The sequence below is a fragment of the Schistocerca serialis genome, chromosome 8 (genome assembly GCF_023864345.2).
Source record: "Schistocerca serialis cubense isolate TAMUIC-IGC-003099 chromosome 8, iqSchSeri2.2, whole genome shotgun sequence".
NCBI lineage: Eukaryota > Metazoa > Arthropoda > Insecta > Orthoptera > Acrididae > Schistocerca > Schistocerca serialis.
Window position 1 is genome coordinate 103092736 of NC_064645.1, and position 15648 is coordinate 103108383.

At 38.1% G+C, this 15648-nt stretch overlaps 1 protein-coding gene across 1 annotated transcript in view; it reads left to right on the forward strand.

Moving 5' to 3' along the window:
• LOC126416853 (THO complex subunit 5 homolog) overlaps positions 1–15648 on the forward strand; it is a 241140-nt gene that overhangs the window by 85228 nt on the left and 140264 nt on the right. Inside the window, exons 2-3 of the mRNA XM_050084736.1 lie at positions 5890–6039; positions 6277–6626. Of these exons, the coding sequence (XP_049940693.1) occupies positions 5890–6039; positions 6277–6626 (500 nt within the window). The remainder of the gene's footprint in view (positions 1–5889; positions 6040–6276; positions 6627–15648) is intronic.

The window sequence follows — 15648 nt, forward strand, 5'->3', positions numbered from 1 at the left end:
GAGCCTTATTCTACCTCATGTGGCTGTTGCTTGTCGGGGTACACAAACGTATTCAAACCAAGATCATTTCTGAACTCATGGTTCTATTTGCACATAGTTGCCTCCGTAGTATAGTGAGCTCTGCATCAGAAATTCTTCCTGACAGGATTTGACTGGCCTTTTCCAAACAAGCTGTCCATATTCTATATAGGGAAGCTTTGTGTCTAGTGGTGTCTTGTTTCTCGTAGCCTGCTTTGCCAATTGATCTGCTTTTTCATTGCCTGGGATTTCACAGTGGGCTTTCCTGCACATAAAGGCATTCATAATACCAATAACAGACTTGGAATAGGTATCCATTGGTGGTTTTTGAAAATTTTATACTTCATACAGCTTACAGTATTTTCGAGTCTGATAATATCACATAGGATATGTATTTGTGATTCATACACCACTGTATCGCCTTTAATATTGCGGTTGTTTCGGCCAGATAGGTAGAGGTAATTTATATTTTTGGGCTCTCTCCAGTTGTGGACTGTACATAGCACATTCTATATTGTTCTCTCCTGTTGTCTTTGATCCATCTGTGTATATGTGGATTACCCATTGTCTTGTTTCCACCAGTTGCCTTTGTAGTGCTGTAATCGTCTCCTAGAAATCAAACTTCCCTCCATCACTTGAAATGATGGAGGGAACCCAGATGATAAAAGAGTCATATTGGTAAAAAGGCCGCTATACACTTGTGGAAATGTCTTTGCACTCATCTGCCAAGTCATTATACGCCAAAAAGAAATTAAAAGACTTTTTGCTGCAATTTCCAGGGAAAGGACAGAACAAACATAGAATATGATGAACTGGATGCTGTAAGCATGATAATTTCTCTACTATGTATCGTTCCATGTGCATCTTCCTCCTTATATGGAAATGCATCTCTTGTCTTCACTAGGAGTGCATTTGTTGGTGTGAATTTCATCACTTCTAAGCATGTGTATATACAGTGGTACTGCAGTCTATCAGGCTTCTCAAAAATTTGCATCTAATGAGGGAGCGATATAGGAGCAGCAGCACTGAAGGACCCACTCCCTCAGCATGTTGCAGTATGTGATTGAACAATATTTAGTGTTTGCTCACTGGTTTCGATTAATGTATTAATATGTGCAATCCAAGTAAGCTAATGCCCAGTGTTATTCCTGAGAACCGAGTAAGTGCTTTAACTTGTATTATTTTATCGTCTACACGCATTTAACAATTTCTGGGCACAAAACCATTCCTAGTGAACATGACTACCAAGGATTTCTCTGGTGCCATCATTAGGACATTTCCACTAAACCATCTGCTTAGATTCTTTATCGATTATGTAAGGTTGTTCATAGCTTCCTACAATACCAAATAGGAAATAAACACACATGTGTCATATGCAAACCGTATAATTCTACCTTATTGAGTTATTGTTCTTTCCAAGTCATAGATATATATTGCACATAGTAGTGGGTTGAGTATCGATCCTCAAGGCTTGTCACTGTCCAGTGTGTGTGGGTCCTTGAATACAGTATCCTTTCTAATATCTACTGATTAATGATGAGATACCTTCTGCAAACTGAGATGGAGCTCCTAAATGTAGTAAGTTATCTAATAGTATATGTGTCTGAATCATATCATACGCTTTTGCGATATCAGAAAATAATGCTGCTGTATATTTGCTCTCACTAGAGCCACCTAACACTGAGGAGACTAATATTTAAATGTCCAAGTGACTCCTATCTCTACAGGGGTCGAATTGCAACCCAGCTAGTAAGGATGAAGATCCTACCCACCATTCCAGTCGCCTTTTTATTAGTTTATTTCCAGAGTTCTAGCTGTACATGACGATAGTACAATCGGTCTTCAGGAAGTGGCCAGTAACGGATCTTTCTTTCTTTTTTTTTATATATGGAGACTGATCTGTGTCTTCCATTCTGACATTAATTCTTGGTGCATGCAGGTTCCATTGTAGATTTGAAGAAGTAATTCTACAGCATTGTCTGGTATATTTTGTATCATGAAATATATGATGTGATCCATTCCTGTGGCAGTGTTAGGGCAGTCTATGATGACTGATGTCAACTAGTCAATCCTGAACTGTGTAGTTTGCACATAGTGAGTTCCAGAAGTTTCCCTTTGTCTCCTGAATAAGTTATTGTAGGGAAATAAGATCATAGAATTCTTCCGTACACTCATATAATTGAATGTTATTGACTGCAAGGGCGATATCCCTAAATCTGTTAGCCTTCTGCATACTCTGATGCTTTAGTATTCTTGGTCAAACTATTACAATATTTTATCCAACTTCTCTTCTAGATGGCTTTCAGCATTTTCTTGGTTATAGCTGCCTTTTGCTTATAGAGCAAGAAGTTGTTCATGTTTTATTGTTTAACATAATCGCTAATGCTGCCCTTCTATTTTGTATTGCTTTATATGGTATTCATTCCACCATGCATTACTCAGATGTCTTACTTTTGTAGATAAAGGTCGGTTTGAAATAGATTAATTTGCTGCATTTTATAGGCTGTTCTGCAGTTGCGTATAGATTCTGTGAGGGGGCTGCTTTTTTTCTATTGATTTTACCTCTAATTCAAGACTTTGGCGATATTTATGCCAATCTGTTTTGCTCATTTTCTGAGTCAATTTGTTGATAATCTGTGCTTGTTATTTTTCTTGCACTGTACATTCATAGTTGCAAGGAAATGATCTGATACCATGGTATCCTGCAGAACTGCTGCTATTTGGTTCACACAGAGAGAAGTTAACGTTATATTAACAGCAGTTGGTTTCATCCATAGTTCTTGGTTTAATGTTAGAGATCCGTCATTGTATATGATCATGTTATAATCATCAATGCAAGGCATTAAGCGCTCACCTGCCTTGTCATTCATATGACACCCCCATGCTGTGTGGTGGGCACTGAATTCCCTACAGATTAGAAAGTGTTTTTGTGTGTGTTGCAACATTGTGTGCATGCACTGTTCGTAATTCCTACAAGTTGAGGACGATATTCAGATGCAATGGAGGATCGGTATTTCTTAGTATTTACTTCTACTGTTATTGCTTGAAGTCAAGGTTAAGTAGTGGTACAGTAATTGGTTTATAGTTGAGTTTTGTGCTAATCAATGGGGCTGCTCCACCTTTCTCATCCTCGCGATGTGCTCTTATTACTTGACATCCCCAATACATAATTGACATATTTGGTTTAATCCAGGTTTCATTTATAACAGCTATAAAACAGACATTAGCGTAAAGTTCATGAATGAGCCACTCTCTATTAGCATATAATGATCTAGCATCCCACCGGAAAACTTTAATACCCATTATTCTGTTAATATGAGCAGAATGTAAGTATGGTCTGTTTCTGTTCTGGTCCATAGTTTTTTCTGATCCTATCGAAGCAACTACATTGTATATATTAGCTTCATGAGAACTATCTTTACCTGATGAGGTAAGCTGTGTTATTTGACTTGTTACTCCAGACACAAGCTCTCTGATTACTGCCATATTGTTATGCTTCCCTCTTGGTACAATTGCCTGTTGTGGTTCAGGGGTGTGTGGTTGTGGTCCATGTGGGTTCTTTTAATAAGATATTGGTAGTTTTACATTTGCAAAAAGAGGTCTATGAGGAGGGAGGAGGAACTCCTTTTCCCACCCCAGTTTACTCCTACCAAGATTCCCTGGCACAGCAGTTTAAGGTGTTTGGCTAACACATTCTTCAGCTTCCTTAAAGGATATATTGTATGTAGCTGACACTTTCTTAATCTCTTGCTGTTTGAGATATATTGGGGTGACTTATCTCTCACTGTATGGTTCCCTTTACAGTGGGCACAGCACGTTATTTCACATGTACACTGAGCTATGTCATGGTTTCCTCCACATTGATTGCATCGAATCTCAGACTAACATTGCTTACTAAGATAATCATATCGAAGGCATCTAAAACACTGCCTCACTAGGGGTGTGCATGGCCTAACATTATATTTCATCCCATATATTGTCACATACTCTGGTAGGAACTGTGATTCAAATGTGACTATCACATTTGCCACAGTATGCAGCTACTAATTTCTAAATTACTTCTTCTTTTGATAATTCTGCTTACATAAGTGACTGTAATTCTAGATTGAATAGCGTCTTTCAGCGCTAACTCTGTTAGTCTGGTTCTACATTTGTAATAACTCTCTGCCAACATGCCCTGTGGTTTGGTATGTGTGCTACCATCTGTTTATGATGGAGCAGATTGTCGTCCACAAACTTGTTTGCAGCTTCCCATGTCGATAAATAATTACAAGTCCTGTTTGTTCCCATCACCTTGATATATTTGTGATTTTCTTCTTGTACTCAGAATCTGACATTAATAGTATCTTCCCTGAGGCCATGGGATAGTATTTATCTAGATTACCGTTAAGTTCCTAAACAAATTCCTATACCTATTGCGTTGCTATGATATTCATTATCATTATTTTGATCATATATTAACTTTACATTTTTTTGTAAAGTATTTTCCCTTGGTATATTACTCTTTTCTTGGCTAAGTTGTGTGCTAGATGACCTACCAACCAGTGCTATCCTCAATGTCCCCCTGTGGAGAAGGGGATTTGATCCTTCATTTAAAGTAAAGGCGTCAGACATACCTGTTTGTGTGTTGCGAATTCACCACCACCTTTGTTAATTGTTGCTCGTGTTGTTCAACGGTGAGTGCTCGTCTCTTTTCTGTCAGATGTACCCGTGTTGAGTGTTATCGAATTCGTTACCTCCTTTGTTATTTGTTGCTGGTGTTGCTGAACGGTGAGTGCTCGTCTCTTTTCTTTTACTTCTTCCTTCCTCTCCAATTTGCGTTTTGCTGCAGAGCTTGTCGTTTCCTTGATATCATCTGCATCTGCAGACACATCACTCTTCCAAGATTTTAGAATCTTATTGTATTCATTGATATAGGCATTTCGAGTAACATATTTTTAGTTTAACAGCTGCTACATTAGACTCGGGAACTATTTCCTACTTATAATCCGAAATTTATGTTATGTTTGGTCTCACGAAGTTTATACAACACATGTTTTTGGCTACATATATTAAGTTTATGTATTTATTCATCCAAAAATCTTTGCAGAATGTGGGAAACGTCATTGATTTCTAAATATTGCCTCCCCCCCCCCTACACACACACACACACACACACACACACACACACACTACTGCAGAAGATCGAACATAGGCTGCTCTTTTTGTAGTACCAGACGCTCGAAAGTGTACGTGCCGACCAATGTTTTCACTTTTTCCAGTAATGAAATGAAAACACACTGAAGTCAATGGAGTACAGCAGCAATTATTCCACAATAACTGCGACAGAATGCTCGTGTTTCGAAGTTCTGCTATCAGGGAGCAGTAGTGGAAGGAAAGTGGCACAACAAAATACAACCAAGTTGAACTTTACGTGGCATGAGAGAAGTTTCATCTCTTAGATTGCGCCACTAAAAACTGGGAGTTCACTCATACAACTTTATTGAAACTGCAGTCTACCATTAGCTGTGAAGTCACTTTTGTCGCGTGTGTGAATCCGGCTATACTCAAGTTCAGGAGAGATTCCACTCCCTGGAATTCTCAGTTTTATAAATGTGGAGGAAGTGGGCGAGGCCTCCTCCCTCCCCGAATGGGCCACTGTTCATATACATTGTACCACTATTTGTTCTGATTAAGCAGTATTTTGGTCCTGCTTTATTTGTTTAATGCACTCGACTTGTGTCCTAATAACGTATTACTGTTTTTTTCGCAAAAAAGTTGGAAATCTAACGATTTCAACCCTAATTACTCGCTTGCTATACAAAGGTCGATATATCTTTCGTATATGCACATTCAGAGTGTATGAGTGCTGCAGTTGTTGTCGTTAGGTAGAATCTTTGCATTGTGTGTTTACAGCATGTGTATATAATTGTGGAAGAGAGAATGAACGAAAAGGATAATATACCGCCTAAAAAACGTCGCAAGGGTACCTCCGGTGCGTCATCAGGTTCGGTAAAAGTTTCTGATGGGGATATATATAAGGTATTACGAAGTAACTGCTGTTTTCGCTTTTTTATTGTATGAGCTGAAATGAAACAACACTAATTTTATTTTGCATTTCCACGAAATGACAACGTTTGCTAGAGTGAAGTTGAATATTTCAACCTCAGATCTGTTTCGAAACATATGCCTTTTGCAACCAAACATATTCTTGACTGTCACATAAGACTATTGTTTTGAATTTACATGCCCGTCTTACTATATCGTGTATATTTGCAGAATGTCATTGAATTTGAAGAGACGGAAGTACAACTGAGGGATGCTACATATGATAGGAAACGGTTTTATGAAATATGCGATGAATATCGTAACTTAATGGTTGAGATTAGCGAGCTAAAGACCCAGGGCAGTCAGGCCGCCGATAAAATAAATGAGAAAAGAATACAAGGATGTTTGTTGTTCGTTCTTTTGAAAAAGTTGAATCGTCTAGAAAAGTTTAGAACCAAGCAATCAAGAGAGACACTGTATAAAGCTAAGCAACAGCTAGATAGCTATCATCTCCAGCTGCAGAACCTTCTGTATGAAATTCTACACGTGAAGAAAGAAGTTACAAAATGCCTCCAGTTCAAGTAAGTACTATCATGTAATTAAACTTTCTTGTTCCAGCGCCCCGTTTTATATAGATATAGTAAGACCTGCCGTAAAATTTTTACCTTGAGCAGTAATATAACAACTTACATCACCAGTTTAATTCAAGAGCGATAGTTACATAGTGGACCCCTTTCATTTTTAGAACGGTCAAGTGTCCTAAATATGGTGCAATACAACAAAGCTTGTTTGTACTTTTTAAAAGTTGAAAAACATGTTAATAATAAAGTATAAGTTGTTTTAAAATGAAAGTATATTTAATTCTGTAAAGTCACAAATGTAGCCTAGTGCACTGCTTCGTTTTACTGACTGGAACTCACAGATGTGATATGGTTGGTCCAGAATACCATACAAGACTGACGTTCTTATTGTATACCGAATATAGACGGTTGATGTCTCCGAAATGAAATAGGGAACTGAAAGTCGTATATATGTATTTGCTGACTGGAATTTTTCTGCGGAGAACATTTTTGAAACATTTATGGCATGATACTTATTTCAGAGTGAACTACAAAAGTTTCTTTATTTATTTATTCTATTTTAAGTAATAGTAGAGCCAACCAACATTTGGTAGGAACTGTTTACAATTACTACCTAAATATGACACTAATACAATATAATAATAATACAAGAAAATCACTTTTTTTTTTTTTTTTTTTTTACATCAACAGGACCATTCAACACAAAGTAGATTCCTCAACTCATATATCCCATCCCAGTAGCAACATGAGCAATTAGCTATTTCCCTGTCACAACACTGTTTTTTATAAAAAAAAAGTCTTTTAATGTAAAAATTTGTCTGTCCTTGCCTCAAACTGTAGAGCCACAACTTACAGATCATTTCACAGTACATTTTGTATGGTACAGAAATATGTGTAGCTGTGTGACTTCCTCTTTTCTACTCCTCACCAAGTGAGGTGACACATTGGTTAGCACACTCGACACTCATTTGGGAGGAAGGCAGATCAAATTCCTGTCCAGCCATCCATATTTAGGTTTTCCATGCTTTTCCAAAATGACTCCTAGGTAGATTCCGGGATGTGTCCTTTGAAATGGCTGTGGTTGCTCTTCAAAGAGATGTCAGAATTGGAATCGGTCTCCTCAGTTCCCGTTTTGTATACTTGCCATAGCTTTTGTCAAAGGCATAGCTTTGCCTTTTGGTTTGGAGGCTTTTCTTTCTCAGCAGTGAGTTTGGTGTAGTCCTCTGAGGTTTTATCTGTGATTATGGGTCTGTCTGATTGCACTTGGCCACAAGTTCATGGAAATACGGAAGCGTCCGATCCCGCCCATCTGCTTTGACCCATGACGTCACAAATATGGCGGAAACGACCATAAACCACGATTCCAATATGACGCATATAAAGTCGTTGCGTACACATTATGAGGACGAAAATACATCGAAAAACACACACACACTTTCCACAAAAAGCCTAATGACACTAATGGAACAAGCGCAGGAAATAGGGTGTTTTTTGGTGGCGGCAAACTAAATATAAACAAATTTAGACATCCACCTCCATACAAAACCACACAAAATGACGAAAAAAACCGACATCACAAAACTCCCCAAATACCACTAAACACAATCATCTGGAATCGGACACTTCCCTTGACTTATACAGCTCAACAGCAGCTCCCGATCCCATAAATTAAGATCAAACACTTCCCTTGGCCTCCCGATACCAAGACCAACATACACAGCCACACATTGGGATCTAACACTTCCCTTGACTTGCGCACTGTTAATTTTATTCGTCATATCCATTCCTGAACAAACACAACAATCAATTAATTTAACTAAAATTACCATCCGACGTACAGCGAACAACGCTAAATTAACTTCACACAAAATCGTTAACTCACTGAAACGAATTCCACTACAAACACAGCCAACACTCGAACAATTCTGGATAATCAACACTCGAACAATTCTGGATAATGAGCAAAAGCAAACTGAGCCCATTACACCACACAAACGAAAACCCTGAACATACCACCAGAGAGCACAAGAAACCACAACACGATGACATCTACAAACACGCCACACTCACAAACCAAACTCCGCGCCTTCATGACGTGACACACGACAACACCCTTACGTCACGGGTCAAAGCCAATGCGTGGGATCGGATGCGTCTGTCAACTCAGGTTCATCACCTTTTTTACGCCCTGAAAGAGAAAATTCTCAGAACTTGCTGCAGATTTTCTCTTGCAAATAGAGATTGTACTACTTCTTAAAGAACTAATAGCTTCAACTGCTCCTCCATCACAACAAGGTGGTGTGGTATCATTTTAAGAAGGGGTGTGATCCACCTAAATACTACCACCAGTGGCATTAATTAGTTCATTCAGTTTTGTTTTGCCTTGCTTGGTATATTTCTGAACTTTTTTGGTATCCAGTCAGTGAACAGGACACTCTGATCACCTTTTGTAGGGACAAATTAATGCTTTTCTTAAGCCTGAAACTGTTTTTCGGCTACAAAGCATTTGGCCATACTTTGCAGATAAGATCCATAAATTCTGATTTAGCCAATGTTGCCTGATTGCTTCTTTGCCATTGAACCAACTCAGTATTCCACCTGTCCTTGAATGGCATGAAGCAACACTAAATTTTACAATCAGTTCCAGGAATCAAATGTATCACATTTTGGAATAGAGCATTTCACATTTAAGGATTATATTGACTGTTAGATAATTGTCTCCAATAAATGTGACAGAAATGAATAATCCCACAAATGGAACACAATTTTCTATGCACACAAAGTTGGCGAATACAAAATCGGTATTTTCATAACTGTGACTGAAGTTCAGGATCTGCTTGCACATTTATTGTCAGTCCAAAACTGGTGTTTGTCAAAATTATTTCTTTCCTCAAAAGGGTGAAGTTAATTGGAAAAACAGATGATGACAAAATGTTCCTAAATAATGGCAGCATATATAACACTAAGGACATTTATGATACGTATGGTTTTCTTCTTGCCCTTTTTGGCAAATTTCAGCTCTTATCAGTTTTAGGACCTTAATTTATGTGGCATAATCCATATCACTTCAGGCAGGTGGTTTACCTTCATAGTCGTTGATGTTATTGGATTTAGCATTGAGGAATAAGTAAGAAACAGGCTTCCCCCCCCCCCCCCCCCCTCAAAAAAAAATTGTGCCCTGAGATACAGGCCTCTAAAGATGACATTGCGAACACCATTTTGAAAAATGCGAATTTTGGAAGAAATTGTACAATGCTATATCTCTGCAACAGTTTTTTTTCTGAGAGAGAGAGAGAGAGAGAACTGCTATATGATGACAAAGAAATCCTCCATTTGGACTTATCTCTCAAAGTTCTTTTACTTTAGTGTTCCGAACTTTTGTATAATTTATGGATATTTTTTTTTTTTTTTTTTTTTTTTTTTTATGCCAATCCATAAAATTTTGATTTTTTTTCTTTTTTTTCCTGTGATTAGTACCATATGATTCTATATTCCCTGAAAAAGAAAGCTTCCACTTTTAAGTTGGACAGCTTTATTTAAAAAAATCATTTTTTTAACTTTCTAGTGTAATGTATGTCTTTGCTGAAGTTGTTTCTTACTATTTTCTTTGTTACAATGTTTATTTCTGTTGTCTTTGTTGTAGTTATTTCTTATCACATTTTTTTGCTGCAGTTATTTCTTTTCACTCTCTAGAAATGTTGGAACATGTGAGGCAATACTGACCCTATGACTTATCTTAGAAGATAAAGGAAAGTCAAACCTACATTTCTAGCATTTGTAGACTTAGAGAAAGCTTTTGACTATGTTGACTGGAATACTCTCTTAGCGAAAGGCTATTTACAATTTGTACAGAAACCAGATGGCAGTTATGCGAGTCGAGGGGCATGAAAGAGAAGCAGAGGTTGTAGCCTATCCCCAATGTGATTCAGTCTGTGTATTGAGCAAGCAGTAAAGGAAACACAAGAAGAATTTGGAGTAGGAATTAAAATTCATGGAGAAGAAATAAAAACTTTGTTGTTTGCTGATGACATTGTAATTCTGTCAGAGACAACAAAGGATCTGGAAGAGCAGGTGAACGGAATGGACAGTGTCTTGAAAGGAGGATATAAGATGAACATCAACAAAACCAAAATGAGGATAGTGGGATGTAGTCGAATTGAATCAGGTGATGCTGTGGGTATTGGATTAAGATATGAGACACTTAAAAGTAGTAGATGAGTTTTGCAATTTGGGGAGCAAAATAACTGATGATGGTTGAAGTAGAGAGGATATAAAATGTGGACTGGCAATGGCAAGAAAAGCGTTTCTGAAGAAGAGAAATCTGTTAACATCTAATGTAGATTTATGTGTCAGGAAGTCTTTTCTGAAAGTATTTGTATGGATTGTAGCCCTGTATGGAAGTGGAACATGGACGATAAATAGTTTAGACAAGAAGAGAATAGAAGCTTTCGAAATGTGGTGCTACAGAAGAATGCTGAGGATTAGATGGGTAGCTCACATAACTAATGAAGAGGTATTGAATAGAATTGGGGAGAAGAGAAATTTGTGGCACAAGTTGACTACAAGAAGGGATAAGTTGATAGGACATGTTCTAAGGCATCAAGGCATCACCAGTTTAGTATTGGAGGGCAGTGTGGAAGGTAAAAATCGTAGAGAGAGAGAGACCAAGAGATGAATACACTAAGCAGATTCAGAAGGATGTAGGTTGCAGTAGGTACTTAAAGATGAAGAAGCTTGCCCAGGATAGAGTAGCATTGAAAGCTGCATCAAACCAATCCCTGAAGACCACATAATAACAACACTTTCATAGTTGTTGATATTTCTTACTCTTTGTTGTAGTTCCTTGTCAGTTTCTTTGTCATGGTTGTTCATTGCAGGTTTCTGTATTGTAGTTGTTGAGTACTAATCAGTTTGCTAAAGAGGCTTCTAAGAAAGGTGAGACCATCCAGTGAGTTCTGTGTTTTCGCCAGGAATTTGCCAATTGACACAGTTGCAGTGTGTTTTGTGAAAAGGACTGTTTGAAATGTCTTCTGACTGGGGCCACAGGTGAGTGAAGTGTGCTGATTATTTGCATATCCACAAAAGAGTGATATATACAACAAACGAAAAAACAGACATTGTTCAGGTTGGGAAGAAGAGTTCTCATCTGATGGCTCTGTTTCAAAGTGAAAGTGTTTCCAGTGATGACTTTTTGTGTTCTAAATGTTTTGACAGAATTACAACAATGATAGTATCTGAACAAGGTGAATCCTCCCATGGTGCAGATTTTGCATCAATAGAGGGAGAATTAAATACCGTGAATCAGTCAACCACCAAGGTAGGTGTTAGTCCCATTGAGAAACTGTGGTCAGTGAAGTTGAGTCATAAGCTCTATGCATCAATAAAGTGCAGAGAAATTACTAAAGCTATGGATGAATACGCTGCAGCAAAACTGACGACACTCTTCAAAGTAGGAATTCCATCTTCAGAAGAAGATGAACCATAGCTCTCTTGCCAGGAACTTTTCACAAATATCAATTCTGCTGTTGAATATTGTGCACCCTACATTGAAATGGTGCAACTATTATTTCAGGGACATTTTCAAAGAAAAGAATTTTGAACCACGTTCCATCAGTATAAGAGTACATGGGATACAATAGTTAAAACTTGTACCATTTTGCTGTAGGATGCACAATATTCAACAGCCAAATTGATATTTGTGAAAAATTCCTGAGGAGAGGTGAAAGAGTGCTTTGGTTTATTTTCTTCTGAAGATGGAATTTCTACTTTGAAGAGTGTGGTCAGTTTTGCTGTAGTGTATTCATCCATAGCTTTAGTAATTTCTCTGCACTTTCTTGATGCATAGAGCTTATGACTCAAATTCACTGACCACGGTTTCTTAACGGGTCTAACACTTACTCTGCAGTTGACTGATTCAGGGTATTTAATTCCTCCTCTATTGATGCAAAATCTGCATCAGTTCCACCATGGGAGGCTTTACTTTGTTCAGATACTATCATTGTTGTAATTATGTCAAAACATTTAGAACACAAAAAGTCATCACTGGAAACATCTTCACTTTGAAACAGTCTTCAAATGAGAAGACTTATTCCCAACCTAAACATAGTCTGGTTTTTGTTTGTATTATGTATCACTCTATTATGGATATGCAAATAGTCAGCACACTTTACTCTCCTATGGCCCCAGTCAGAAGACATTTCAAACAGACCTTTTCACAAAACACTCTGCAACAGTGTCAACTGACAAAATCCTCACAAAACCCAAAACTCACTGGATGGTCTCACATTTATTAGAAGCCTCTGCAGTAAACAAATTAGCACAGAACAATTACAGTGCAGAAACTTGCAATGAACAATGAACAACCATGACAAGAAGCTACAACAAAGAGTGAGAAATATCTGCAACAATGAAAGTGGAAAGAAATAACTGCAACAAACACAGTAGTAATAAACATTGTAACAAAGAAATTAGTAAGAAAAAACTTCAGCAAAGACATAAATTACCCTTGAAAGATAAAAAAAATTATTTTAAAAAATAAAACATGTCCAACTTAAAAGTGGAAGCTCTTCTTTACAGAGAATATAGTACTATGTGGTACTAATCAACAGAAAAAAAATTGTAAATTATAAAAAAAATTCGAGTGGCAACAGTAAAAGAACTTTTGACGGATATATCCAAATGGAGGATACCATTTTAATCAATGGCCTAAAGCAATTATCTTTCAAATAAAAAGACCCTAACAAAATATCTAGAACTGTTACACAGATAAAGCATTTTAAATTTTTCTCTGAGTTGGCATCTTCAAAATGGTGTTCACAGTGTCATCTTTGGAGGGCTGTATCTCGGGGCAGGAATTTTTTTGGAGAAAAGAAAAAGTATGTGTTTTTTATGCTAAATCCAGTAACATCTGAGACTATGAAGGTAACCCCCCTGCCTGACTGATTATGCCATTCAAAGCTGTATCAAAAATTCTGGTCAGTCATAGATCACTATCTGCACTATGAAATGCCTTTGTGCAATCCTGACACCATATTGCCATGTTCTTTGATCATCGGGAGACAAATGATACCAACTGGATTCAGGTATGTAGGCTCTGTACTGTTGTTGGCCAAAAATATGGAAATGCTGCAAGAAATGCATACTTGAACATAAATGCAGGTCCTTGCCAACCCTACAGGTTGTGCTGTTGTATTTGACCACTGACAACATCTGTGCAATGCCCTCAATAAGTTGTAAGTGTCAGTCTTGTTCAGATCAGTGTTCTGTGAGGTTCTATGTGCATTATGTCAGAGTTAAGCGAGTTTGAACTTGGGCTAATTGTTAGTGCTTGTATGGTCTGTGCTTCTGTAACCAAGATAGCCGAAGTGCGTAGTGTTTCAAGAGGCATCATGTTGAAGAAAGTGGAATGACATCATCCAGTAAGTCACAATACAAATGAAAATGTGGTTTGAATGACCATGAGGCATGGTCATTGAAGAGGATTGTGACAAAAAGTAAGAGGACAACAGCTGCAAAAGTCACCACAGAACTAAAACTAAATGCTGCACTGTCAAATTGTGTCAGCACCAAAATAACATGAAGGGGGCTCCGTAAGCAGGAAATTGCAGAGTGAGCTGAAATTCCAAAACTACTTATCAGTGATAGGCCGAAGCCACACTGTTTCCAACTTCCGGCAGAGTTTACATCCCAAGAATGCAATATGGAGGGGCTTCGGTGCTGATTTGGGCAGCCATATCACATTATCCCATGGGCCCCATGATCTGCAATGTCACATTACTGCCAATGGTTATTTGACGAATTTAGTTGACCAGGTCCATCCATTGGTAAACACTGTTTGTTCCCCAGTGTTGATCCTGTGTTCCACGATGACACGACCCCTGTTCACACAGCTCACATCGTCCAGGACTGAGGACTGGTTTTGTGAGCACAAGGATGAATTGTCCTATCTCCCTTGGCCACCGCAGTCACCAGATCTCTATACTTTTGAGCCATTGGCGATAAGGGTGCACGATCATTATCCGGCTCCATAATCATTATTGGACCTAGCCACAGTTTTGCAGGAAGAATAATATAGCGCTACCGTGAGAACCACACAGAACCTGTTTTTATCCATTCTGAGATGACTGGGAGCTGTCTTGAATCCCATCCATTTCCTACACCGTATTAGACAGGGTAATGTGTTGTATTTCAGATGTATCCATATTTCTGTCCAACCCCTCTCTTTCAACAACCTATATGTAGATAATGTAGAGTGGAATTCCTCAGCAATCAGTTTAAAGTGTCATCCTCATTGTCTTCACAGTTAATGATATTGTAGCTATTATTATCACTACAAATAGACAACTTTTGCCTCCATGTCAGTTCCACATAAGGTGAACTATGAAGCAGCAATGCCAGGGACCCATTTGGAAGTAAAAACTCCAGGCCTTGAACCATGGTTGTCAGTTTGTTTCCTTTGAAAATTTGCATTCTGCATTGTATCAGATTCAGGTGTGCATCCCTGTTGTGAGGTTTATCTATGTAACCAGTTGCTTGAAGTCAGTGAGCATTTCAGTTTGTCAGGCCATTCTGTAGCAATAAGTTATCATGGCTATCTCATTATTAAGGGCCATACAAAAATATAAACTGGGTGTCCTACAATTTTTGTAAGCAGCTGTATCCGGAAACATGGCAAAAGCTTTCATCAAGCCTTAACAAATTAGAGTGCACTGTGTTGAAAGTTTCGTCTTCTTCTCCTTCCTGTTCTTCTTTTAAAAGGTTGTCAGCTTCCTTACTGGTTTGATGCTGCATACCATGAATTTCTCTCCTGTGCCAACCTCTTTACTGAGAGTGGTACTTCAACTCATCGTTCTCTGTTAATTGTTGGGTGTAGTCCAATCCCTTGCCTTTCCGTACAGTTTTTCCCTTTGGTAGTTCTCTCTAATACTGTAGAAGTTATTCCATGATGCCTTAACATATCTTAGGTCCTATCATCCAGTACATTCTTGTTTGTGTTTTTCCACATGTTCCTCCTGCTGATTGT